This window comes from Asterias rubens, chromosome 7, assembly GCF_902459465.1.
Source record: "Asterias rubens chromosome 7, eAstRub1.3, whole genome shotgun sequence".
Taxonomy (NCBI): Eukaryota; Metazoa; Echinodermata; class Asteroidea; order Forcipulatida; family Asteriidae; genus Asterias; species Asterias rubens.
The window spans coordinates 7599964-7627852 of record NC_047068.1 but is presented as its reverse complement, the minus strand read 5'-3'; the positions used below and the strand labels follow the sequence as shown (position 1 = coordinate 7627852).

Genomic DNA, 27889 nt, shown 5'->3' with positions numbered 1-27889 from the left:
AGTCGGCACTGACCCACCACATGGTTCAGAAATGTACGCATTCTCTCTATGCACATCGCAATGCACGACGGGAAATAGGACGCTAGATAAGGGATGGGGTGGTGCGATGTTTTCATACGTGTCGGCCATTTTGTGACCACAGCCAAGTAACATCGGGATGGCCACGTTTCGACAGGCCTCGGATAACGACGCTTGGGCCCTTCTTGCGCTCAAATCGGCCCCTGCCAGCCCCAGCAGAATCCCATGGGTTGATGAGAATGAAAAAGGCAACGTTATTGCCCGTCTTGAAGGCCGTGACTTTGAGTTTTTGGTCCGCAAAACTCGGATCACGATCGGTCGCAACAGCAAGCAAGGAGAGGTCGATGTAAACATGGGCCACTCCAGTTTTATTTCACGTAAACACCTCGAGATTATATACGAAAATCGGAGCTTCTTTCTCAACTGCAACGGCAAGAATGGTGTTTTCGTCGACGGGGTGTTTCAGAGAAGGGGTGCACAGCCTCTCCAGCTCCCAAAAACGTAAGTTTTTATGTCTTTGTCAGGTAGAAATGAACCTTCAAAGTTTTGATCGAGACCGACAATTTCGATCAGGTCGTGTGTGTCGTGCACGCAATACATCAGCTGGCATTTCACTGCGCACGCGTGGGGGACACCGCATGTTGTTTATTGTTTTTTCCCCCTATATTTTCGTCGTCATGTCTCATAAATCAGTTCGTCAGTTATACAACAAATTTATTAGTTTGATTAATTTGCAACCATAGGTGAAGCCTTTAATAGATTTACAGGCGATGTATTCTAGTAATTGAACCTATTTTGGGGAATAAAAATGATGCATTTTTTGGAAAAGTTTCCGTATGGCGCCACCACTTTTTCATTCTATATGAAATAATATAGTATCTAATTTACCTCAATGAGATATCCCTTTTTGTAAAAATGAGTGAAAAAGTGGTGGCGCCATACGGAAAGTTATCCCATTTTTTTAATACTAAGTTGTCTTTTTGGAGTAGTCTATCCTGATGAAACAGATATTTCCATCTAAATATTGTCCCCAAAAAATCTAAGAATTAACATTTAGAACGCTCATCATCAAGGCTTATTTTGATATCTGCCATCAAATTTTAAAAGCATTTAATAAATATCATTTTGACCTGTTCCTGCGAAACCCTTTTAATCATTGATACACGATAAACCCTGCATTAAAATTTTTCAAATTCTGTTGACTCTTTTTTAAACTAAAATGCACCAACTTTGAAATGTCCGGAATTTTGTTTTGTAAATGTTTTTATTTTCTAAATTTAACACGTCGCTCCTCTTGGGTCTGTGGAATGTTTCCACTGTACATGAGAGTGGCTGAACTGTGTGGTCTAACTAAATTGGGAATAGTTGTTATTTGAACACAATTTCAACCATTGTACCACTTTTTCTTTATTGGAATTTATAATTTGTTTGTCTACATCTATTGCTAAATTAATAGTGGCATTCAGAATGGCCGAGGGGGTTCTTTCCTTGCCTTCAACCTCTGTGGATCCTTGTGCAAATCCCACTATAAACAGAAGCCTTGCAAATGTAATGTGTTTTCCACTCCCTACCTAATTCTTGTGTCTGTTTTTCTCCTCTGAGTTTTGCCTCCCATGAGCTGAGAATTCTTCAACATCTTGTCTTCACAGGTACATGTATCTTCAGGCAGGCAAAGTATTCCTTGACCGTGTGTGCAAGTACCGATTGCCCATGTAACCAATTCAGAAAAACAGACTAGATGTGTACATTTGTAGACCAGCCCTTTTACTAAATAAACATGCATGCAACTCTTCCGCGTTTCTGCGGCATTCTGTTTTTTGTTTTTTTTTACGTGAAAAAAAAGAAAAAAAGTTTTATTTATTTTTTATTTTTTCCCAGGATTTTTTGTTAAGCCTAATATATGCCTGCCAACAACAGTGTACAACTACAATCATGTAAAATAAGCCTAGTACATGCTAACAATTCACCTACGACCATAATAAACCTCAACATTTTCTAGGGTACCATTGTGGGTATCATGTCCTGTGGCATTTCGGCTGCCTCGCTCCGCACTTGCGTTGTGCCTTTGAAAATGTTCCTCTTTTTTTTTCAACTGGCAGTTGCATGCCTGAATAAAGTATTCAGCTACTTCTTTTCAATAACCAACTATCATGCATGTTCAGGCTTATTGATTGTACTGCAGGGCACTTTTGAATGGTCTTGGCTCGGTTTGAGAGTAGATGATAATAATAATTTAATTGTAAAATAATGAGGGTCTAGAGCTGCAACATTTTGTATATAACTCTTTGGTATTATAGCACGGATCTTGTGGAAAACCCTCAAGATCAGAGGCTAAGGGGCCTTCATGTAGCCTGACTCAAGAAGTTACCGACTTAAAAGAAAACAATATTCTGTCGCCTGCAGATATAGCAACATAAATATTAGCCTTCGTGGGTCAAATGTGAGGCCATTAACTATTTTTTGCAAAATTATGGCAAAAATATTTCTTTGTACTGACTCATTGAGTACAAGATTTTGATAAATTTCGTTCAAAATTCATAATTTTCTAAAATAATTTAGAGATACTGACACCAGTCATGAAAATATTCAAAACTGTTCTCAATACTTGCCAACTCTAAAAAGAAATCACACACTACTTTAATTACAAGATTCACCTTCCGTCTTGGATGATGCGCGTAGCTCAAAACAAAATCACACTGTCGTGTAACACGTCTTGATGAACTTGACGACTTTCCAGTTGGATGATCTGTGGGTCTGATCGGTTGTATATATTGTTTTGTTGACGGAGCCAGGAAGGTCTGTGGAGAATCAAGTGACAACAGACTTGTGCAAGTCTTTAAAGGTTATCTTTGCAAAAACATTGGCCACCTGAAACTGTACAGCACACCCACTCATTCTTAGTATATCAGCCCTGCTTAGGCCGAACCCGAATTTGCGTCTACGGCTATGGCTGTTGCTAAGGACGTCCTATACCTCACTGCATGGTGATGTGGAAATCTAGCCGTAGCTGTAGCCGCTGATTCGGACACGGCCGTAGTATTAATACAAACTTGGTAAAATTGTATGAATGAGTATTTTAATACAGTTGTTTATGCAAGATCAAATTATATTTGGTGATTAGTTTCATACTAAACAATACTGAATGTGGACGTTTGTCAACACTCATTTAGCCAGCTGGACAACTTGGAAAGAAATTTGACTGGTGCTGGATGTTTTAAATTTTTCGTCAAGCGAGCCACCTTTAAGGGAATGCGTTCATGGCCATGGCTAACATACACTGCCCATAGCAAAGCCGTTAACGATGTTGTGGGGTTAGTGTCTATTGGAAAATTGTTCATCAACACAAAAACAAGAAAGTCTTGCTCCAAGACTACCTTCCTTTGCATTAACCACAGCCACCATGACACCACTTACATAGCTCAGACGTTGGAGACAAGGACCCAATATCAGCATAGAGTTGCCTGAGCAGAGAATATTGCTTTTAAAACCTTGTTCTGCTAAGCAGAAATGAGCAGGATACCAGTCACACATTGTACTTGTGTCATGGTAGTTTGGTAACCTTTTTTCTGGCGAGCGAATTTTGTAATGCTTAGCTACTTTTTGTGTTCTAATCTAAAGCAGCTCCATGAAATATGGCACTGATCAATGACTCCTGAGGTATCTAATCAGGTTGTCCATTCACTCCACCTTTATTTTTTAACTAGTAGCGAGAAAACCACAAACTTGTGAGTCACTTTTTCCTCAAAACAAAAGCAGCATTCTAGCATAATGTGACGCTTCCACTCACCTTAACCATCCTGAATTCACTGTGTATTAATCCATCCTCTTTTATTGAGACGGATTTTAGTGCTTGCGCAGGCAGAACAACTACATGTACTGGCCAGACATGCTGTGCAAACAGTAGTCTGGAGTCTGGACTTACGGAGACTTTGATAGGTAGGCCCTACGTGAAAGGAAATTCATAGAAAGCTTTTTCATGAGGCACCAGGCCGTTTGCAGGCTCAAAGTTGTTGTTCCAAATTTTTCCAATAGAGGACTTTTGGGACGCTCGATGGAAGTAGACTTACTGGGTAAAATCCATTGTTCTCGGTAATGTGCGCATGCTCAGAGCCATGTAAACAATGGACATTTAACTGGTAAGTCTGCTGCCACCTAGCGTTCAAAAGTCTCTTGTTGCCCTCATGTGCTTATGAGAGACGCATAATTGTCCAAACTTTGATATCCTGACTAACTCTAAGAACTTACTATACTTAACAGTATTATTGTAAGCATTAATAAACCTTGAAAAATGCACTTGCCCAGTCAGTCATTGTAGACCACTCAGGAGTAATAGTTAAAGTAACTGGATAAAAACTTCAGGATGCTTGAGGCCCTGGGCAACCAAAGACTGATTTGTTAGAGCATGCCATTTAGTTCCTACCATGCGGACCTACTATTATGAAGCATGCTGACTGCATGTCAGGCCTGATACTTCACAGACACAGAGGCAACGGATTTGATTGCCTCCATGCCCCCAGTTCATTGCCTTGGTGCCCTTGAAATGCTCTGGAAATGTACAATTTCCTCATCGGTGACCTAAAATGCCTTGGTTCCCTTGCCCATTCAAAAACGAAGCATACAGGCCTGGCATGTCTTTAAAAAAAAACATGAAGTCACGGGTCACGTCTTGTTGTTTTGCAGTGGTTCTTTCAAAGACATGAGAACAACTGGGTGGAGGGGGGGGGGGGGGGTTGGGTTGTTTACTTTGACTGCACCTAGCAGCCAGCTATTTAGATGGTTTGTGCATTAATATTGGCCTTTAAAATTGTTTACAAGATGTAAATTCATTTTCAAAATTTGAGAAAGTAAACAATGCCAACAGAATAAACAGTACGTAGTAAGCTCAAAAACAATTGAAGGGAGTCTAAGTTTAGGAAAGTTTATGAGAGAGGATCAAAAGAGCAATCAAAGGAAAAACATTCCATTCTTACCTTTTTTAAAGGCATAACATGTTTTGAGTGCTTAAAAAAATAAAAAATTGGAAGCCATCCCCCCCCCCACAACCCCCCAAGTATGACACATATTTAATTACTTTTATCAAAAGTAAACAAATAAATGAATTTAGAAATAAAAACAATAGCAAGATATCACTCAAGAAAATGACACCCACCATAGTAATGCATCGCCCACACTTGATGCAAAGCAAACAATTTTAGTTTCTGTGTACTATTTTCGTCCCGTCAAAGTCAGTTTTTCCTTGGGAATTCACAGAATTAAATCTGAAACGATAACCGTTCACCATGACATTTAAAGGCACGGTCCTCCTCTAATGGTACTGTATGCACATTATTCCTGGGCCCTGGGATACTATTTTGTTGTTAGCTGCGGCAGTTTTTTTTTCATCCAATGTGATTTCTCTCTTACTCTCAGTTTGTTGTTGTCAAGAAGACGGAATGGAAATCCATGTGATTTCCCTTGAAGCCCGATTATAACTTGGCTGTTATTCTTCAAGCCCCTTTCACCTGTTTTTGTTGTTGTCATTGGTTGTCAGAAGATTGTCCACAGTTTTGTGTCAAAACATCACCTAACGCACAAAGCTTTTTAGGATGATTCTGTCGGTGATATTGGAAATGCTTAATAAAAGGATCGTTGATAAACGTGCGACTCAAATCTGTTTGATGGGTTTGATTAGTTTGGTTTTCTTTTGGAGGATAGATGTAGGATTCTCCACAGGATGAAGAATATTTCTGGACCCAAATCTTGAAAAATAAGCATGCGATTTGAAAGAAGATTCTCAGAATGGTTTTTGAAAGCTCCGTCTATGGTTTTGAAAGCTCAGTTGAGCAACATAAGGCATTCTTAATGGTTTTAGCTAAACAATTTTGTGGCTATGCTTTCAATTTTTTTCTGAATCGCGTATTCACTGCAATTTGCTAAAATCAGCCTGCATTTTGCGTGTATGTACAGTATCAGCCCGCAATTCATGTGTAATTTGCATTTCTGCCATTGCGTACATTGCCCTGATAATCTACGTAGCGTGTGCATTGGGGGACCCCTTGGGTCAACTCGTTTGTTTATTGAAGCAGGAATTGAGAAAGCAAAAGTCCTATTAATAGTGCCGAATGAGTTTAGCGATAGAGGTCTTGAGACATGTTGAGACATGTAGTTAGTCGAGTTTGAATTGAAAATGATGGGTCTTTCCAAGGGATGGTATGGGATTCGTTTTCTAAGGCCCTCTCACCTGTTAAGTATATTGCAACACTGAGAAACCTCATATATATGTCTAGAAATAAGAATGTCTCCCTATTTTGTCAATACATTTTGTCAATACTGGGGTGCCAGTCAGAAGCCAAACAAATCCTTAGCTGGGCCGTGTAGCCAGGTATCACAACCAAATTTACGATACGACCTTACAACCTGGGATGCGGCAGCCATCTGGGATCACCAGGGATGCGACTATTTCAAATATAAAGTTGTAACCCACAAGGGAAACTGACTATATTTGGATTTGAATTTCTGTAAGTTACCTGATTGACCATAGTCTGGCATAAAGCTGTTATTAAAGTAAACATAATCACTGATAAAACTATACAGCCTGGCGACTAAATACAATACAGGGCTGTTGATATCATTCTGCTACTGATTGTTCACTGTTGGACTGATTGCGAAAGATTACGTAGAAATTGTCTGACGAGACTTTTCCTGTATGTTTTTTTAGAACTCATGAGCACGATCAGCATTTTAATCCGGTTTGTCAATTTGGAGGTCATAGGTTCATATCTCGCTGTCGCCATTTTTGTCTTTGTTCAACCCAAAATTAATTAAAATTCAGCAAGTCAGTTTCTCTCATGGTTTTTTTCTCAGAGAAACTGATGTCAAGTACAATTTTTTATTTTTTATTTGTTCGCTTTCAATTTCAAAATAATCTTAATACCATACGTATTGTTTTCCTCAAATTTGCAACATGTTATGATGCTTGCATTCATCTGACGTATTTTCGAGCTGTTTAAAATGCAAAGAGGGTGTACAGATAGTGGAATGATGATGCACTATTGAATATTATGAAGTCGACATGGGTTGTGCCAAAACAAATATGTATTGCTTTTAAATTGCATTTAGGCCACTGTTTTATTGGTTTTTCATGAATAGATCAATGGTTGAGTTGACAGAAAATGTATCCATGGGGTCTGATCATGTTTTCAAAAGTGTTGTGTGTGAGGTGCATTATTTGTGGCGTAGATTGATCTAAGACCATAAATTATTTAAACAAATGAAGTTGTCAGTCAGGTTTTTCATCTTGTTTAAATTTTATCTTAGAACTAGAAAATTGGTTTAGAAAACAGACAAACCAAAAGCATTTGACCCTCGAAAGACGTATTGTAGTATTGATGTGTGGTTGTTCCATTGTGCAGCCTGGATTGTTCAAATGACATGGGACATTCTATGTTGATTAGGCCTTATATGTGGTTTTTAATTAGTGGCATTTTACACGTTGGTGAAGTGCGTTTGCCATTGTTTACGTTGAGTGTCTACTAAGCAGCTTTGTGTCTAGCCCTGTTGAAACCTATGCTTTAACAGAAGAGATCATCTGTTTTGACAAGACTGGGGATCTTTATATTTTTCGCTTTTGTGGACCAGTGGGGACATCACACAAAGAAACATTATTAAGTCAAAACGATGGTAGGGCAAAAGAGAAGGCTTTGAGAAAATGTGTGAGAGAGGAGACCCTATTCAAGTCAATACAATACTTAACGTTATAAATACTACTTGCCTGACGTGGCCTTGACAATTGTGCGCATCCCCCCCCCCCTCCCCCCCAATTTCGTGTGACAAGGGTGTTTTTTCTGTCATTGTTATCTTGCAACTTCGACAACCAATTGAGCTCAAATTTTCACAGGTTTGTTATTTTATGCATGTGGAGATACACCAGGTGAGAAGACTGGTCTTTGACAATTACCAATAGTGTCCAGTGTCTTTAACCACTAGAACCCCAAGATTGTCTGGTATTAAGAGCTCAGGTCGGCATCACTCCAGAGCCCAACTTTATAGAGCTGCCAGCTAAACTACGTCACATGCGCAAGTTGTGGCCGAGCCGGAAATTGTCCATTTCTGCTTCATCAATGCATGATAAATGCATGATAAACCTGAAACTTTATTCTTTTTCCCCTGCTGCAAATTATTGTGTCTATTAAACCGATTATTGTTAATTGTCCCAATTTTCCTGTTATATTCCCCCACCCCCCCCCCCAAAAAGAGAGAAACAATTACATTGCGTCTTGAAATAACAGGATAAGCCAAGATTTATTCTCTCTCTGTATCCACAGAGTTAAATTGGAAACATCCACCCAGTTTAAAGGGAGGCCAACAATTTGTGTTGTGTTTTCCCCCAAAGTTAGAAGTGAACCATCTGACCGCTGCAAGTTCCCATTCCAATTACTCTGTAAATTTCTTGATTCCTGAACTGCCCAATTTGTACTCCATGGACGCGTTGGAAAGGATGGTTAGACGCTTGTTTTGATAAGTGAATAAGTATCACAGGTACATGTATGCGCTCATGTAATTGAGTGAGGCATCTTGTTGGCAATGCCACTAAGCAGGCCTGGAACTGCAGTGGAGGGCATTGCCTTTTCCTTTTGTCGGTACTGGTCTTGCCCAGGCCTGATACTTCACAGAGGGAATGAAGGTGATTGCCTCGGTGCCCCCTGGTCATTGCCTTGCTGCCCTTGAAATGCCCCAGTAAGATTTACAATATCACAGGGTACCCTTTACCAAGGCGAAATGCTTTGGTGCCTTTGCCCTTTCAGAAAACGAAGCCTTCATGCGCTTTACTGCCCCCTTTCAGATTGTTCTAAAGACTCCTATTTGAAGCGCCTTTTTGCAAAAAGATAATGGCCTTGCCCCGAAGAGATGAATTTCCAAGCCTGTGATTTTTATACACCCCTTTAAAATTATAACTACACAAACTAATTAAACCCAGACTTGCCATGGTGGGAACCTTAAAATATAGTGTTGCTTTTTCTTTTTGGACGCCGTCATTGCCTCCCTCCCCTTGTGCATACATGTATTTTTAAATGAGCTGTTGACAGTAAATTCGATAATGAATAAGCCATTTCATTTTGGTCAATTCCATTCCCAGGCCTGATACGTCACTGAGGCAACAAATCCTCCCCGGTCATTCCCTTTAGTGCCCTTGAAATGCTCCAGTTGAAATTTACAATTCTCTCATAGGGTACCCTTTACCAAGGCGAAAATGCCTTGCTGCCCTTGCTCGTTCAATAATGAAGCATACGGGCTTATACCCTCACCGGGATGACCCCAATTAGAGATCATGAATTTCAGAACAGAAACCTTTAATTTATGACACACTTGTACCTGTTTTTGATTTCTGAAAACAACAACAAACTGCCCCCCCCAAAAAAAAAAAATAAAATAAAATAAAAAAATAATTTGTATTAGTGTACGTCGTTTCCCTTGTTATTGACATTAGTCAAGCTCAGACCTTGAGGCATTCCCAAGCTAGGATTCTAGAAGCCTGCAACTTGATTAAAGTTTTATTTTAAGGGTTTGGATACTTATTGTTGATACAAAATACAAATTTTCACAGATTTACAATAAATTTACACGGTTTGAATATGATATTGGTTCTTTTAAATTAGAAAGCTTCCCCTCTAAAAATCTACTTGCTGAGGTGCTGTAGTTTTTGAGAAGTGATTGCAATAATTTCACAAAAATAATGTTTATCTCAGTGAGACGAAAATTAAATTTTAGCAAGTACTATGTAGTTATATGCGACTCTCCTGAAAACAATGCTCTGTGATTTTTCACTTTGTTTCCTCTTAAAAAACTTGATGACTAATGAAGCTGAAACTTTTACATATATATATGTAAAGTGTCTTCATTCACAGTGGGTAGGGATTCATGTCATGGCCAAAAACTTATAAAAGGTATCAAAACCAACCATGGACCAACTAAGCACAAAAAATAGCCTGTAGCAGAGGACCCCCCCCCCTTTCTTTAGTTTGGGACATAGCCCACTTTATCCTTGAACCTTTAGTCACAACTGGAGTGAATAACAATTCATAATAACCTTTTAATCAAGCTTAGTCACCGAGTCCCTTGGCTGAGTAATAAGCAGTTCAATAGGGCTTACATGGGTTGTCATCATCATCACCATCATCGCTGATCTTCAGCGTTTGTTTTAAGATTACTTTGAAGGGATTTTGTTTGTACTAACAAATTGTGCTTATCTATGAGTGAAGGTACAGGGGTTGGAGGGGGTTTGGGGAAAGAACATTTATGTTGTCCTTGAGCTTGCATGAACAAATGGATTTATTATTTAACGGAGGAACTGCTGTGTAGTGCAGAAATGCTGAAATAAAATGATAAGTCACTATCTCAGCAATCCTTTGCTAAATGGTAGCAGCCTTTCCCATGAAATCTGCTGACTACATTCACGCATACGTACACAGATACTGTTGAGCCCCTTTCACGCGAGCGCTGCAAACGCGGGTCCCTGTTTAAGGGCGCCGGCCGTCTGTCACCTTAACCGCGTGCGATTTTTTAGCGAACATTCACACGACATGCACACACACATGTAAACATACGTCCCTCGTTTGGGTGAGGCCTACTGGCAAGAGGTTTAAGTTAAAACAAAAACCTTACAGTTATAAGGAATAAATGTCTAGCGTCAAACCACCATCAGCCCCATACAAAAAGGCTTGATGTGCCTTCATATTGCCAACCGATAATGTTAGTGCCTGTAGGATCTGTGTTCCCAGGATTGAGGAACTTTATCCTCTACAAAATGAACTCTTTTTTTTTACACAAGAAAATAATGCTTCTGAAGTTATCGGAGGATTTCTAGGTATGGTTGAAAATCATGTGAATTTCTGTTGCGCGGTTAGGAGTGAACAACGCTATGTAAAGGTTAACGACATCACATAACTAATCCATCAGCAAGATTTTGTTAGAACATTCAATGTAAATACAGAAGTACTTCAGTTCTAGGGGCAGATGATTTTGTTATTTTTTAAACAATATTATCTATCAGTGGACAATTTGCAGATCCTTGAGTAAATATAGTGCATAGGGCAAAGCCTCAATGTAGGTTGATTTATCATTAAATAAATAAATATTAAAAATTGTAAACAAAAAAATATCAGACTTTGAGCCTGTGGCCAGAGTAGGCGCATATGTGATTCCATGGATTGTACCAGTAGTCCGCTCACAACGGATTATCCCAGATTTTCACAGGTTTTTCATGCATGTGGTTGGAAAAAAAACCCCAAAAAACAAAACTGTGATACTTTTGGCAGCTCCGTCAATCCAGCATTACGTATCTTTAAAATTTGAGATTGCAAATAGCAAATCAAATGCAATACCACTATGAGAAACAAAGTAAAAATTTTGCCTGGCCATATTTCCAGCTCTATTTTTGTGGGACCTGGATTGGGGGGGGGGGGTGTTTGTTCTATATGTGCATATGCAGGGCTGTATGCTTCGTTTTTGAAAGGGCAAGGGCACTAAGGCATTTTCTTCTTGGTAAAGGGCACCCTATGATGAAATTGCAAATTTGTACTGGAGCATTTCAAGGGCACCAAGGCAATGACCAGGGTACACGGAGGCAATCGCCTTCGTTGCCTCCGTGAAGTATCAGGCCTGCATGTGATATAATGTGGTAACACATGTATTTGTTTGTGCACAAAGCAGGTTGCTTTAAACAGAGAGGTCAATAACAGCGCATGTTATTTTTAAAGCAGAGGGACTGGAATTATGTACCTGATGGTGTGGTGCAATTTGACTCACTCTGTCGCCAGTGATAAATGCTTGAATTGCTGTTCAATCGGGATAATATTCCAGTTGTGTTCAGATGATATTGACGGATAAAGCACTTCATTAAGACAGTCCTGGAAATTCATGTTTTCATTATGAAAAGGCAACTTCCATTGGAAAATCTTTAAAGATGCTATGTCAGATTTTTGGCCGATATGACCCAAAAAATTTGATTTAAAAATCAATAGGTATTTTGATGGGGGTCGAGAAAGTTACAAGCTTTCATTTGAGCCATTGCTCGAAAAAGTCCGCCAATTATTAGTAGCAGTGAAATAAAGTGCTCAAAATTAGTTTTTGTCGGGATCCCGACAATATATCACTTGACCAATTCTTATGTGTTTTATAAGAAACGTTTTAAATTTTTGTCATGGTTCCTGACCAATAAAAGTAAAAGTTAAACTGTTTTTCGTTAGAGCAGGTGATACTCTTTGAAATACCATTCACTCAAACAAAATTCTTTTTTTTTAATGTTTGGGGCAAAAAATCTGACATCTTTAAGTCTTTTGAAGGGGCACCAAGACCAACACCAGGGCAACAGCTGGCTTCCTAGGCCTCGGTGAATTCCAAGAATAATGATGTTTTTTTTCTTCTTAGGGCCTATAGGGCCTTTATTTTATTTTTTTTATATTATATTGAGGTAGTGTGGCGCCTCTTTGGGGGAAACACTTGACTTTTTCAAATCATTAAGATAGCTGCTGTTTCAGGATCTAGTAGTTCAGGATCTAGACAATGATGTAAAGTAAGGAATTTTTTCCCTTCTTCCTGCCCCCCCCCCCTACCTTCCCTCACAAAGTGGTGTTGTCTCCTGTAATCAGTGGATTATAGCTGTATTCATGAACAGCTTTCCGGGGCTCTGTATCGGTGGGGAGAACGGTAGACAAGTACAAAATGTCATGTTTGCGTCGAATCGACCATCAACTGGGAATTTTTTTTACACCCAGTATGAAAGGTCGGCCACTTGTTTTGATCCAATATTGAGGAGGTGGGGGGGGGGGGGGGTGGAGAATTGTATTTACTGAGAAAATGTCGTCATACATGTTACAATCGGCTAAATATAGAAGTTAATTTGCCGGGATCTTGCCATCTAGGATCAATATAATCTCAGCCCCTGAGGCGTAATTCTGATTTTGTTATTTGATGTTTTTGTTCTGTAGCTTTTTTGTGTTTGTTGTTTTCGAGGCTTTTTGTGCGTCAGTATGTTTGTTTTTGTCTATGTTTTATTGACATGTTTTTCTTCTTCGTGGTTTCCTTTTTATTTTGTTAAAAATACTGTACTGTAAAAGAGGATTTCCTAACTGTATTCATGAGGTTTTAAAAATTTAAATGAGATTCACCTTTTTAAATTGTTGTGTTTAAAGGCAGTGGACACTATTGGTAATTGTCACAGACCAGTCTTCTCACTTGCTGTGTCTCAACATATGCACAAAATAACCAACCTGTGAAAATTTGAGCTCAATCGGTCATCGAACTTGCGAGATAATAATGAAAGAAAAAATACCCTTGTCACACAAAGTTGTGTGCGTTTAGATGGTTGATTTGGAGACCTCAAGTTCTAAACCTGAGGTCTCGAAACCTAATTCGTGGAAAATTACTTCTTTCTCGAAAACTATGGCACTTCAGAGGGAGCCGTTTCTCACAATGTTTTATACCATCAACCTCTCCCCATTACCCGTTGCCACCAAGAAAGGTTTTATGCTAATAAATATTTTGAGTAATTACCAATAGTGTCCACTGCCTTTAATGGTTGTTATTTTTTTGCCCTATTTTATCCGTCCTGCAAATTGAATTTACAGATACTTAGTGGTCAACATACTTATCTAGCTGATTATTTAATTGAACTAAAAAAGGGTTTTCTCTCAAAAATAAAAAATAAACTAGAGGCTCACACATAAGTTTTAGAAACATCGTCCAGTATTTCATTGTTATTTTAAAAATCATGTCCGTGCCTTTCCTTAGGTGTCTTTTTTTGCCATTAATTATTCAGATGATATCGCATGAGTTTTTGTTTTGTTTTATACTGTTGGCTTGCCACACAAAGGTGAGGGCTGTTGCTTTAAGACAACACTCTCATTGTACAAAAACCCAAATCCATTTGTGTTTTTGTGTGGGATGCTGTACATGCAATTGACCTATAGTTATGTATTTATTTTTAATGGTGCCTGCATAATGATGCTGCAAACCTGATTGATTTGCTATTATTGGAATATTGCTGCACACGGTGCTGTGTATGGCATAAATACCCGCAAACCAACGAGATTGCTGAGGAGCCTTTAAAATTGATTGTTATCCTACACATGAAGCGTTTTTTAAGTGACCAATTCTTGTAACAGCCTGCCTGTTGTTGTGATAGCCGACATGTTTGGTAACTGCATTTGTTGACACAATTCACGGGACGTCAACACTAAGCCTGTGCGGTTATTTTTGTAACTGAATAGTTTGTTTACCGTTTCTGCAAAGGTTGTGTACACGCAATGTAACTGTTCATGTTAGAAAACGTAAACGTATCATCGTCCATGTTGGAAAACGTGATCAAAAAAATTGTATCTTCATCACACCCCCTCCCCCGTAAAGAGTAGTACTTAAAAATTAATTTATAAATTAATAAAATAAACTAAATAATCAGGATTTTTTTCTTCATGTGTTTATGTTTCTGAAATTGTTGTTAATAAATTATATATGTAACCGTTCTAGAATTTGTTTGCCTTTTTACACAAAACAATTAACTCAACTACGCATGTGATCAAAAACTGCATCTTCATCACACAACCTCCCCCCCCCCAAAAAAAATAAAAAAATAAAATAAAAATAATAATAATATATATGTGAAAATGAGTCGGATGTCGCCCAATGCATTATTAGGCTATGAACAGTTTAAAGGATTTGGGTACTTTTTCAAAATGTCCATAGATTTACATTAAACTTACAGGGTTTGAAGATAATGATAGTGGAAAGCTTCCCTTCAAATATGAGGTGCTGTAGTTTTTGAGAAAAATAGTAAAAAAAATTCATGAAAATACAGTTGTAAATTATTAAAATAATTTTCGTCTCATGAGACAAAAATTATTTTCATGACATTGTTTTACTCATTCCCCAAAAACTACAACACAAAAAATTAATTAATTAATTAATACGAACATTAAAAATCAGGAAAAAATTTACAAACAAATAATCTTGTTGTTGAGCGATGAGCTTACCATAGAGTGCAGTACTTTAAAATGTAGTATGTGTGGCGTCTATTGGCCCCAAAGACACCAAGGGATTTGTATCTTCAAGTTAATCATAGAGCTATGAGGTAATACGTATTGTGCCACTTTATCTATTTTTGAATAATATGACGTTAGTTTTTCTCGCGTTCTTGCAATGGACAATTGAGTGCCAAGATTTCACTGTGAACAAAACAAGATATCGTGTTTCAGCAGTAGCTATTCAGGGCCAGAATCAACAGGGGGAAGGGGGGGGGGGAGTTTGGTCAAGACATAGAAATTGAACTCTCAGATGGAATAACAACATTCAGCATCTATAGCCTTACAACAGTACTAGTTCGTCCAATCTACTAAAAAAAAATTACTTTGTTTGTGAAGATTATCCCAAGTCGTGCCATTTTTTATTTGATTCTTTACAGGGTGTGCATATAACACAATGGTAATTTTTTTTTTTTATATGGATGTTCACAGATTGACAACTTACTTGGATGGTATAAAGACGGTAATGGCTGGAAACCTCCAGTAAATTAACATAATATTAGGTCACATACATAACGGATTATAGATGTTTTAATGTACAAACAAAAAATTGTTTTTCTTAGTTTTTTTTCTGTAATTTTTAACAAAATCTGTTTTAATAAAACTCTGTATTTTTAAACTCAATTCAGCCTTTGGCTGTGAAGTTTTAATGTTTCTCATAAACCAATAATAATAATACTGGTTTTTCACTGACATTGTTGACGTGCTTTTAAAAGACATACACCTATAGTGTCCATAATTCTTTTGAGCCAAATGTGTAGAAATAAATATTTTCAAATGACACAGTTGGCCTTGACCATCAAGACAACCCCAACCTCCACGATATTCTAGGGACAATTTTCATGGCTATGTCAAAAAAATCAATCAGCAAATTAGAAAAACAATAAAGAGTGGCCATTACAATTATTAAAGCTGTTTATTGTACCGCTTTGAACAGTTTTTGTTGTTGTGGCTGATCAGAATATCTTATCCATGGATTTAAATATACATCAAAACTTTTAGGGCCTACATGTTTCCATTGTTGGACATCAGGGATAGTGGCCAATACAGGAGGTCTGTTAGCGGTTCCAGGCATCGTCAGATGTTCAAAAGCAGAAACTTTAGCAACCATGGCCGCCCCAACATTGCTTGTACACTCTCAATTATATAACAATTATTCTCTTTTTATTCCTTCCTGCAGATGTTTACTCCGGTTTCCGAGTACCAGCATCAAGATCATGTTCCAGGCGTTGATCAATGAGCAGAGTCCGCCCCCTGTCATGCCGGAGCCCATCCCGGTCAAACGGAAGATGTTACCGCCCCTCAAGATAGACATCCCCCCAGCGGAGGCCACTTTTGGGAGCCCATTCCCGTCTCCTACAGGCACAATAAGGTAGTGACACGGGAAGTTCTGTATTGCTGTTTTGCGATAGTGTTTGACGACTTTCTGTTAAGCAACAATAACCAAGAAACCGGTCACCGTTTTCTGTTTAGGAAAATTGTTTTAGTTCTCAAATTCTTACTATGTGTCAGGCAAGGCAGTTTTCTGCAATGTACTAACAAAGTTATTCAGGCATGTATTTACACGCATAATGTTCTCCCTACTTTAGTCTGTTTTCTAGTTTTGTTGGCCCTTGAAAAAAATCAGAAAGTTGATTGAACTGTACACCAAAGAAACGAAAAGGTTAGCCCTCCACAAAAATTCTCCTTCTTTTTTCAAAGAATCAAATATCATGCCTGACATAAGCCTTTGATTGAAAAATCAAGAAACAAATATTTTTTGGGGAATGCCGTCTCAGTCACAAATTCTTTTTGGACAAGAATTCAGAACACACATCTACAATTCAGTCAGGAAATCACATTTATTTCCATTTACCTTATATAATACTTAAAGGCACTGGACAGGTTAATTGTGAAAGACCAGTATTCTCACTTGGTGTATTCCAGCAAAAAGCAGTACATCTGAGAAGAAACTTAGGCTCAATTGGTCTTCGCAGTTGCAAAAAAATAATGAAACAAGAAAAAAAAATTGTTGCACAAATTGATGTGCTTAAAAAGGCTCCGGGCCTGAAATCTCTCATATTCAAATATTTTAGTGAGAAATTCCCTCTTTCTCAAAAGTTAAGTGACTTCAGAAAGATTTGTTTGTCACAATGTTTAATACTATCAATAGCTCTCTGTTGCGCATTACCAAGTAGGTTATTATTCCAGTACACTGTATGTATTGTGAGTAACTACCAAACATGTAAATGGCCTTTAACGACCTTTCCTCATGATATTAAGAGAGTAAATCAGAACATGGGTAGACATGCATCCTAAGGATGTCAAATTAACGGCTGGTCAAACAAGCTTCTCAACTCAATCTTGAAGATTGAAGCCGACAAAGAAAACCATGGATTTGAGGACATTAATACTGAGTTCCCGATAGATGACATTTTTTTACTTTTATAGGCAATTTAGGTTTTGCTTTTAGCTATTCAGGCAAGTGGTTTACAGACCGTTAATGCAGAAAATTTTGTCACAACACCCACGTGCTGTGTCTGATATTCAAGCACAATAGTTGTGGTTTTGGGTTTGGGGAAACTTGTACAGGACATTATGCGAATGACCAAAATGGATTTGGTAATATTACCTAAAAGCCTGTGTCTTTGAAACCTCACTTTTTTTTCTCCTAATTTTTTTTTGTGGAAAATATAGTGTCAGCACAATTTATTTTCTCTTTACTTATAAGATCAAGTTGAAAAGAAAAAAGAATGTCAGAGTTTTATCTTATTGGTATTTCTTTTGTTCATTACAGTGCAGCGAATTCGTGTCCCACAAGCCCGCGCGGCGGCACGGGGGCAAACTCCAGAAGAAATATAACCCCTGACCTCCAAGCGGCGGCACTAGCTGCGGCCGCCGCCTCGTCAGACGACAAAGATGGCAACCATTCATCAGGCAACGACATCGGGAGTCCCAAGGAAGAATCCAAACCTCCTTACTCCTATGCACAGGTAACTGTTTCTCCAAATCACTCTATTTTTTTTTTGGGGGGGGGGGTATCAAAGGGAATTTTTTTGTTTTAAGTTATTTTTACTTTGGTTCTGCGTCTATAATAATACTTTGTTTAAATGGTGCTGAATTAATTGATGTTAAATTTGCATGGGGGAAAAAGAATAATCTTTTTGGTTTTTACACATACACACCGATGTGTGTTTGCACTGTATGGTCAGTACTTTGTTCTGCTGTAGAATTGCAAGGGTCGTGGGTTTGAACCCCACCGGAGTTATATGCCTGTTTTAAAAAAAATTTTTTTTTTAGAGAACCCAGGAAAGTCAACAATGTATACAGTGATAACACACATCGGCGTGTATGGGTAGACACCAAAATAACACCGAATTAGTTTTCAGTGAGGAGAAAATTAGTCGCATTTCAAATAAAGTTTGGCGAGAATACATTCACCAAAGAATTTTTTGTTCATGTCCTAAATTTTTTTTTTAAAGTCCAGTATCTCCTTCAGGCCTTAAACAGCAATTGCCGAGGTGCCCTGTTCCTTTTGCTGTGGTGCCCTCTCTGAGGTTCCAGTTCAAATTTACATTTTCCTAATAAGAAGAAGTGCCCCTTACCAGAAGAAATTGCTGTGCTCATTCAAATTATAAGTTCAAGGCCTGCTCATTGATCCACCCCTTGATTTCGGACGAGGAAATCTCACAAGTCTTTAAAAATTTAGACACAATGTTCTTAAAGTTTTATTTGGATGGTATCTTTTTTTTTTAAAGAAAACTGAAAAGAAAAAAGTAGCTGTCGAAGTTGTTTCAAACAGCATTCAAAAATGTGTAAAGCGACCTTTTTCGTACTGTCATGGGTGGGTAAATGCACCCCTTGGGATAGCTAGGGGTACAAATGAATCTGCCCACAAGTTGTTGTTGCACTAGTGGCTTGACAAATACTTGAGGTCTTCTATGAAGGTAAATGCCAGGCAAGAAGAATTACTGTGGGACTGTTAGAAACGGGGGAAGTGCCACAACTTATTCCGTAAAAGCGTTCTGATGATTGTCTGGGGTTGCCAATAAGAAATCCTACGAGATTCTCGTTTGACTTGAGGCGTAACAACTAAATTAAGTTTTCAGACAATCTTCCCTTTTCTTTTTAGCTTAAAATAGATTCAATCACCCCAACAACATTTTGAAATGAAGACTTGGGGGGAAAAAACACCTTTGAATCGATAAGTGTTTATTAGTTTTGTTGCATTTGACATTTGCCTTCACGAGTTCAATCGTCTATTCTTTTCTTTTCCTTTTCTTTTTCTCATCTTTTCTTTCATTTTATCTATACACAAAATTCCATGTCCGTCAAAAGTGTTTTTAAACCTTGCCTTTCTTTTGAGCTAAATCAATTTCCCATGTTACGCTTACATTATTAGCAAATTGTTTATTCATTACCATTGACAGCTCATTACAGGCTATCATGTCTTTTACAGACAAGCTGCCCACTATTAGCAAGGTCTTTGCATAATTAACAGTAATTAGCATATTATACAAATATTGACTGCTTCGAGTGCTATGGTTAAAACTATGACTCCCGAGGTGATCCCAGGAGCGTTTTATTTTCTCGAGGCGAAGCTGAGGGAAAATAGAACGCTACGAGGATCACCGAGGGAGTCATGGTTTTAACCATTGCACGAGTAAAAGTAGTCAATATTTGTTTTATAACACCCCAAACATTTCTAAGCACTGTACTATTAAGTTACAGACCTGAATGCTACAATCCACGGACGATGCGAATATACAGATTGCAAAAACTTTTACTGTGCTGCATGTAGTGTCGTGCAATCCGAAATGGTTACAGACTATTAATGTATCATCCTCGTACACGCAACGGACGTCTGAGTACTGCGCGCTGTGTGATAGTCTTCGGACTAGCGCACGGCAAACTGATGGCACTATCACACGGCCGTCGTCTAGCAAAACTAAGACATGTCATGTGACGCACTCTAAACCAATGAACAGGCAGAATATTTGTAAGGGGTGTTATAAAACTGTTTATTCATTACCTTTAACAGCTCATTGTACAGGCTATCATGTCGTGTACAGACAAGCAGCTCACTCTTAGTGGTATCTATGCATACATCACCAAGACGTATCCCTACTACAGATCAGCTGACAAAGGATGGCAGGTCAGTAATGTTATTTCTTCTTCTGCTTTTCAAGAAAATCTAGGGTTTTGTTAAAAATGGGACTGAGAATAACTTAAGTGATCATATCATGACAAGGAAAATTTATGAAATGGTTGATTCCAAACCAACATTCTGGCCAAAGTCGTAATTGAGTTATAATACAAATAAAAATGATGATTTGCTTAAGTGAATACAAATTAATCTGTTTATTTGTTTCCAACTGGAACACCCCATGATTATTCGGCCTAGATAGCTCAGTTGATAGAGCACCACCTGTAAGCCTGAAGGTCACGGGTTCGAATCCCCATCCCAGGAACTTCTCTTTGTTCATTCCAAAACTTATGTCTTTGATTGTTTCTGTACTAGAATTCGATCCGACACAACCTGTCGCTGAATCGCTACTTCATCAAGGTACCCCGATCACAGGAGGAGCCAGGCAAGGGGTCATTCTGGAGGCTGGACCCCAGCTCAGAGGCCAAGCTCATGGAGCAAGCCTACAGACGGAGGCGTCAACGTGGCGTGCCGTGTTTTAGGACCCCTTTCGGCGGTGTGTCGTCAAGGTAAGATTTGAGGGCTCAGTGCAGGGAATTATGTCTCTGAAATGAAGGAACTACAGCTAGTTTTCTCTCTATCAACATTTTAAAAATGTTGATTTATCTATTAATTTTTTTCACGAGAAATTGACAAACTCACAAGGCCAGGCGGCACTTAATGGTGAGGGCTACACTTAGCTGATAGGGACATAGCCCAGATCAACTGTCACCAGGGACACTTTGCCACGTACTCCTGGGGCTGAAACAGGGTTACCCCCTTCACAGCCAGTAAGGATATAGGCAAGGGTATCATCCACTAGGAGCATGGTTGGTAGAGCAGAATGCATACCTTCCTAACATGGACGGTTCGCAATACAGTGGGCCTCCTACAGTTCACCCAAGAGAGGCGGTTTGATTTTTTTTTATTGGTGATACTGAGCAGGACTGAAAGATGTTTTGTGAGACTCAAACTCAACATTTGAACATCATTCTTTTCAGACGAAGATGTTGAGTTGAAAAAAAAAAGACCACCGGACTTGTCCTGTCTTGAACTTAACTGGCCTGGTACCAGTGGCCCAGTGTAAAACTTGAGCTCTGATTGGTCTTTGTTTTCAGTGATCTCCACCCAAGGGGTGGATAAGAGCATCGGATCCAAGTTCTGGTGGTTAAGTCATTGGGATGTGGGTTCGAATCCTGGTTGTGACAACTGTGTCCTTGAGCAAGACACTTAACCATAAGGTTCTCTTCGCCCAGGGATAAAATGGGTACCTGTGAGGGCAGAGATGGTTTATGTGATTGATAAGCTTGGAACGCGGTAACTCGCAGCACTGGCTGTTTACTCCCAAGGGAGCTGAGAAAGATTAAAGGTTTGTTATTGGCCCAATGACCAGGGCACTAATGTAAAGCCCATTGAGACGGTTATTGTGAAATGCGCTATGTAAGAATTTGTTACTATTAAAAGTCAAACTTTGTTCAATTACTCATTGCAGTAGGTCTGCCCCAGCGAGCCCCTCGCACACAGTGCAGTACATCAGTGGTATCTTCACCCCTGATAGTCTGTCAAGGGAAGGCTCCCCCGCCCCGACACCCACAGACTCTGGAGACCATGCTGTGCTGGACCATCAGCGATTTACTCAGGCCATGCAGGAGGTGAGTTCATAATGCCTGTTTCATGCTTCCTGCTTGTGCGCATCGATACAATATTTTTCAGCACAAATTCTCCGCAAGTGATTTGCAAGCGGGAGTATGAACCAGGCTCAACATAGGCTTTCAACTTCTCAGCTGATTTCAACTTTCAAAGAAGGAATAGTGCCACCAAAACTGATCATGGCTGTGTGCTTGCCAATTTTTCTAGGTTTTAAAAAGTTGTTTTATACACCTCTTTTGATGGTGCACGTCAATATCCAAACATTATCTATCGGACCAAGCTTTGGTCTGTAATACAGTAACCTATACAAAATAGAACTCAAATGACAACACAGGAGTGTACTCTGGGGGTATTTCCAAAAGAGAATCGGAGATTAAAAACCATTTCATCTCATGTGAACTCGACACTTGTTAAAGGCTTGTAAGATTTTGGCACCTTGACACCGTCGGTTTAATAACACAACTTATCAATCAGTATACTCCTCAAGACGATGGGAGCATACTTAGCAAAACATTAAGTTGTTAGTAACCACTGTTTTTTTTTCCAGAACCACCGCAACTCTTAGAGAGAGTTTTATGTACGCGATAATACTGCAAACCTCACTAGTGTTGTTAAAAGGTTTACATCAAAGATAGTTTGTTTTGGCAATTTGCCTCCAAGCTGTTCTTTGATTACTCCAAGACTTGATCAATCAAAAACTGTGCAATTCGATCGTTTCTTAATATGTACAGAAAATCTAGACAAAAAATGTACAATTTCAAGTAATAAACCACATGGAAACTGACTGCCACTTCCCATGTTGTATTTTAAACTTGAGTGTGATCTCTGGCCACACAGTAGCTAACGATTGTTAGGCTTTTGACTGACACCCTCGAACAAAGACATTGACTGATAGGGAGACTGCCAACATAGGGCTAGATAGCAGTTGGTTTAGCGCATGTATGTTAATGCAGAGGTGGGTGGTTCAGGTCCTGCTCTGGCCATTTTTTTTTTTTTTTTTACCCAAATTATCTAAAAAATAAATAATGGCAATAGAAAAGCAGAACCAACAGTCAAACATTGACATTATCATTATTTTTCAATCTACAGCAAGTGAAGCGCAGCATCTCCAGCCCGGGTTCCCCAGTCCACCCACCACCCCCTTTCCAGCCCCCTCAATCCACAGGGTCAGCACCCTTGACCTTACCCCCACCTAACAGCCAGGCCTTACAGAATGCTCCCTTTGGACTGGCTCTACACCGTATGCCCCATGCGGCATCGGTCATCACTTCGGCCAAGGTATGTGTTAATTTGTTTAAGGTCGTAATAACTACCATGTCAAAACAGACTGTTTATGTGGATAATAGAAAATATGAGACATGGGGAGGGAAATTTTAATGGGCCAATAATTTCCAGCATTTTCACAAGCGTACAAAAATCGAATGCTGTGAGGGAGAACACACCTGGTCTCCCTCGTGAACAAGAAATGCTGCGTTTCTACAAAATTTCATAATATGGGATCTTTGATCTACTTCTCTAGTGCTGAGTATACTGTTCCCTAAGGCCCCTTGGAATCTTTAACTTTGGGTGTTATCAAGAGGAGGAAATTATACCATTTTAATATACCTCCTCAGACTTACACATGGGCCCAATTTCATGGCTCTGCTTACTGTAAGCAAAGACTTGGCGCTTACGGAAGGAGGGATTTGTCAAGTGTATTTCCCAGGTTGGTTAGCAGAGAGTTTTAGCGTGTACGCGTGCGTACTCCACCTATTACTAGGCATTCTGCGCTTATGAAGCTAGCGCAGAAATTCGGCGCTAGCACAGTAGGCGTGGGAAGGGTGGTTGCAAGTGCAGAATTTGGCGGTAAGCAGAGACATGATTGGACCCTAGTGTCATACAAAGCAGAAAGATACTGTACAATCTTTTTAAGTGTGGTTGAAAATAACCTTATTAAAGACACTGGACACTTTCGGTAATTGTCAAAGACTAGCCTTCACAGTTGGTGTATCTCAACATATGCATAAAATAACAAACCTGTGAAAATTTGAGCTCAGTCGGTCGTTGCGAGATAATAACGTTGCGAGATAATAACAAAAGAAAAAAACACCCTTGTCACACAACGTTGTGTGCTTTCAGATGCTTGATTTCGAGACCTCAAATTCTAAATCTGAGGTCTCCAAATCAAATTCGCGGAAAATTACTTCTTTCTCGAAAACTACATTACTTCAGAGGGAGCGGTTTCTCACGATGTTTTACACTATCAACCTCTCCCCATTACTCGTTACCAAGAAAGGTTTTATGCTAATAATTACTTTGAGTAATTACCAATAGTGTCGACTGCCAATAGTGTCCACTGCCTTTAAGTACTAACTTGCATGTCTGAAAAATGTATTGAACTTGTTTCTATCAGGCGTACGCTGTACCGGCGTCGAACCCATCACCACCTGTTATCGTCCCCATGATGATGTCAGGGATTAGTAACGGCTACCCAAGCCAGCAGGCCCCTCGGGAAGAAGTGACCTCAACGGACGGAGCGACCAACCTCAAACCCAATGTTAAAGAGGAACATTTAGAAGGTTGGTAGATTCACTCTCTCTTTTAGTAGTACACGGATGTGATTTTTCCATTTTTAACCGGAGATCTGTTTTTTGAGGACCAAACCCACCCCCCCTTCCCCCCCTAAACAAAACGTCCCAGATTGCAGATGAGGGCTTTTAAAAACAAAGACAAAAATGTATATGAGCAGGCTTTGCACTCCTACGCGTTCAGGTATTTTTTTAAATAGCCTATCACATCCCTGGTATTAGTTGACATGGGTAGCGTTCCTACCCCAACCCCCTCCCCCCTAGCCCTGACCCACGTGCAGTAGTTTTGTCCTCAATGCACCAGTGTACAACAGATCATTCATGCGGTACTGTACAACAAACATCTAGATCTAAGCCTCTTGTATCACCGAACTCATGCTAATAGTGTTTGTTTTGTTTTTGTATTAAGCATTATATACTTATACTTATCAGACAAAATCAAACCTGGGAAGAGAAAAAAAAGGTGATTAATTAATAGCTTTTCTTGATTTCAGATGTTAAAAAGTCTCCACTCCCAAACAGTAACAACATCGCTACCAACAGCAACAACGGCAGCATTCACCAGCAGCTTCATCAACAGCAGCAGCAGCAGAAACAGCAGCAGCAGCTTCCTCCTCAGCCCAAAGGTGTCGTCATGTCAAGCCAGCCGCAGGACAGCACCCCTCACGTGGTGACGGTCGCCGGCACCTACCAGCCACCGACCAGCGTCTTCTTCCGGCCGCCGCCGACCACCTCCTCCGTGTTGAGCTCCCCGCTGGTCATGCTGGCAACTTCTGCGGCCCAGTCGCCGACGAGCAGCCCCGCCAAAAGGCACATGGAGGGAATCACGGAGGAATCTCTGGAAGATAATAGTAAACGGCTGAAAGCTGAAGTGCAGGAAGTGTGATACATATAACATCTTTACCACCCCCCCCCCCCCCCAAAAAAAGAGGAAAAAATATCTGATATTGGTAGGCATATTACAGCTAGTTTTACAGCGTTGCTTTCAGCACCTACACGCCCTTTCCCCCTTCCTCCTTTAATGTGTGTCAGGGTGTCCAATCTTGGCAGCAGACTCACTAGTGGAAAAATCCATAGCAACGTTAGAATGTGTGCATGGTCAGAATGACATAGGCAATCTTAAGTTACCAAGTACAGCACCTAGCGTCTCGGGAAGTCCTTCCATTGTTTAGGCATGGCATGTTTTGTAACCAGAAGAGTTTATGAAAATGTGGTGGGGTAATTTCGGGATTGTTCTTTTTTGCCAAGATGACGCGGCGAAGGTGCATATTTGCAGTTTACTCAATTTAAGTGTGGGGCGGGGGTAAATTATACAATAACTTGGGGTTCATCAAAGTGAAAGAAGGGGTTCCGTACAGAATTTTCAAAGTGAAACCCTTTTCCTGATGTGCTTTTTTTGACAATATTTCTTGCTTGATCTGGGGGGGGGGGGGGGGGGGGGGCGCGGGTGGAGAAGCTTGGTTCATCATGTCTTTTGAGTGAATTTCTGCTTGGCAATGCCCTAACCTTTTGATGAACAAAGAACTTATTATTTTTTGTGTCTACTTGGTTGCTGAACCCCGCACCCTGGACCTATTTAAGAATGGGCACCTGACTGAATTCGAGACAAACCACCATTCACAAAGCATGTCAATCCCAACCGTCCAATGGATGTAATGACATTTTCGAATTGATAATGGGTCCCAATTGAGAATACACCGGTGCTTAATTGCACATGTCTTCATAAGAGTGTATTGGTAAAATGTTAGAACCCCTCCTGCCAAAGTGTCCAGAGTGTACAAACATGCATTTGCTGTCAAGTTTGATTTGATGTGATCTTTTTCACTTGGTTGTGAAATATTGTCAGTGTTTCATCTCAACAATGGGAGACTATCGAGGGCGCTAGGTGACACTAACCTGAGTGGCAAATCCATCGTGTACAATTATATTTGGCGCTCAGAAATTACAACAACAAAATGGGAAAATTACCCGGTATGTCTGTTGGTCAGTGGGTCTGATGGTTGGCTTATTAAGTGGTGCATTTTAATACCACATTAATTAACGTCATGTAGTCGTCTTTTAGAGTAAAAAAATAACCTTCCGGGTTGTACAGTAGTAATAGTTGTAGTGAATACCACACTGAATGTGTTAGGGCCTTTATTTAGCTTTGTTTTTACCCAAATTCATCTTTGACACATAGTATTAGGTGTATTAAAAAAAATTATATATAATTATTATTGTTATTTTTTTTTAAATGGCTCTTGATTTATTTTGATACAGTGAAAATTTTCATTCTTTGTTTTGTCCAAAAGAAGTATTATTTCTGGGCCAAAAACTTGAGTCAGGACGTTTGAGGGGGAAAACAAAGTGATTGCTTTTGTTATTGTACGAGTTGAAGATGTGTATAGCTTTTTGTTTTAATGGAGTCAAAGGAGTGTTCTGGCTGTTTTGTATACAGGCGGAACTTTGGGAGATAATAATAGCGGACGGGAAGTGAATTTTCTGCTGAAAATAAGTATTTCTTGCTCTATTATTCATGCTGTTTACTGAGGTTATTGGAGTTATTATGTATAATAGTACAACTATCCAATAAATTGTGTTGAGAATCTCTATTTAGTTTTATATCTTAACTAACTAGTCGCTTTTGTTAATATCTTACTGTTTACTTTTAACGCAACCACAGCCTGTAATATTTACGTCGTTTGGGGCTATTTGATCCCCCCCTCGCTGTTTTAGCTTATCTAGTGCCTTGACTCCTAGAAGAACAACATAAGGGACAAAACCCACGGTTACCAGTCTGTAACTGAGTGAGCTGGTCTCAGAACCTCAATATTATATGTTTATGCACTTCTCAGAGACTAGAGGCCAAAGGTCAAGCTCGATGAACCCTACCATGCTCAAAGACGTGCGCGCTTTGTGGCTCGACAAGTTTTTTTTAAAAACCTTGGAAAGTAGTTTGCTTGGGTGTTGCTTTTCTAGGCTGGTGATGGCGCTGTTTTTTATTATTATTGGTTTTTATTATTTCTTTTTGTAAACCTGGTACATATTATCGTCAATAATCAATAAATTGCTGCAGTTGATCTTGTATTTGAAGACGTTATTTGGTCTTTCGTCGTTGCCTGTACATGTACATGTATTAACATTACTTGAGTAAAAACAATAAATACACAATAATCCATCGTTCAAAGAGAAATGGCATGGTTTTGTGCATCATCTTTTTTTTTCGTTATAAAGATATTGTCGGCAATCCAGACAAACTGAATGAGATCGTGAGATAGGTTTTAGAAAATCTAAATAACAATTATTTATCGCAAAGTTTTATTTGCAGGTTTGTATTTAGTACCATGCATAGAAATAACAAATAAAACTCACAGTCGTCCATTAGTGAAATCTTAAAAGACTTCAATTGTTATGGTACTGTGTGAGAGATGATACCGATCTCGGAGTAGTCTTGAAAC

General features: G+C 39.3%; 1 protein-coding gene across 1 annotated transcript; it reads left to right on the top strand.

Annotated features, from left to right (window-relative positions):
• Window positions 1–108: 108 nt before the first annotated feature.
• On the top strand, window positions 109–27815 carry LOC117292487 (forkhead box protein K2-like). The gene is made up of 9 exons (XM_033774548.1): window positions 109–519; window positions 16252–16443; window positions 17848–18043; window positions 20092–20205; window positions 20572–20765; window positions 21728–21887; window positions 22975–23163; window positions 24278–24443; window positions 24947–27815. Exons 1-9 carry the CDS (start codon window positions 158–160, stop codon window positions 25336–25338), a joined length of 1965 nt encoding a protein of 654 aa, XP_033630439.1. The 5' UTR covers window positions 109–157; the 3' UTR covers window positions 25339–27815.
• The last annotated feature ends 74 nt before the right edge of the window (window positions 27816–27889 follow it).

What these genes read in the sequence shown, in the direction of transcription:
- LOC117292487 (XM_033774548.1), top strand. Translation starts at nt 158, where the DNA reads ATGGCCACGTTTCGACAGGCCTCGGATAACGACGCTTGGGCCCTTCTT. An exon ending in CTCCTTACTCCTATGCACAG is followed by an intron (nt 18,044 to 20,091) that starts GTAACTGTTTCT and finishes TACCTTTAACAG; the next exon opens with CTCATTGTACAGGCTATCAT. An exon ending in CAGCTGACAAAGGATGGCAG is followed by an intron (nt 20,206 to 20,571) that starts GTCAGTAATGTT and finishes TTTCTGTACTAG; the next exon opens with AATTCGATCCGACACAACCT.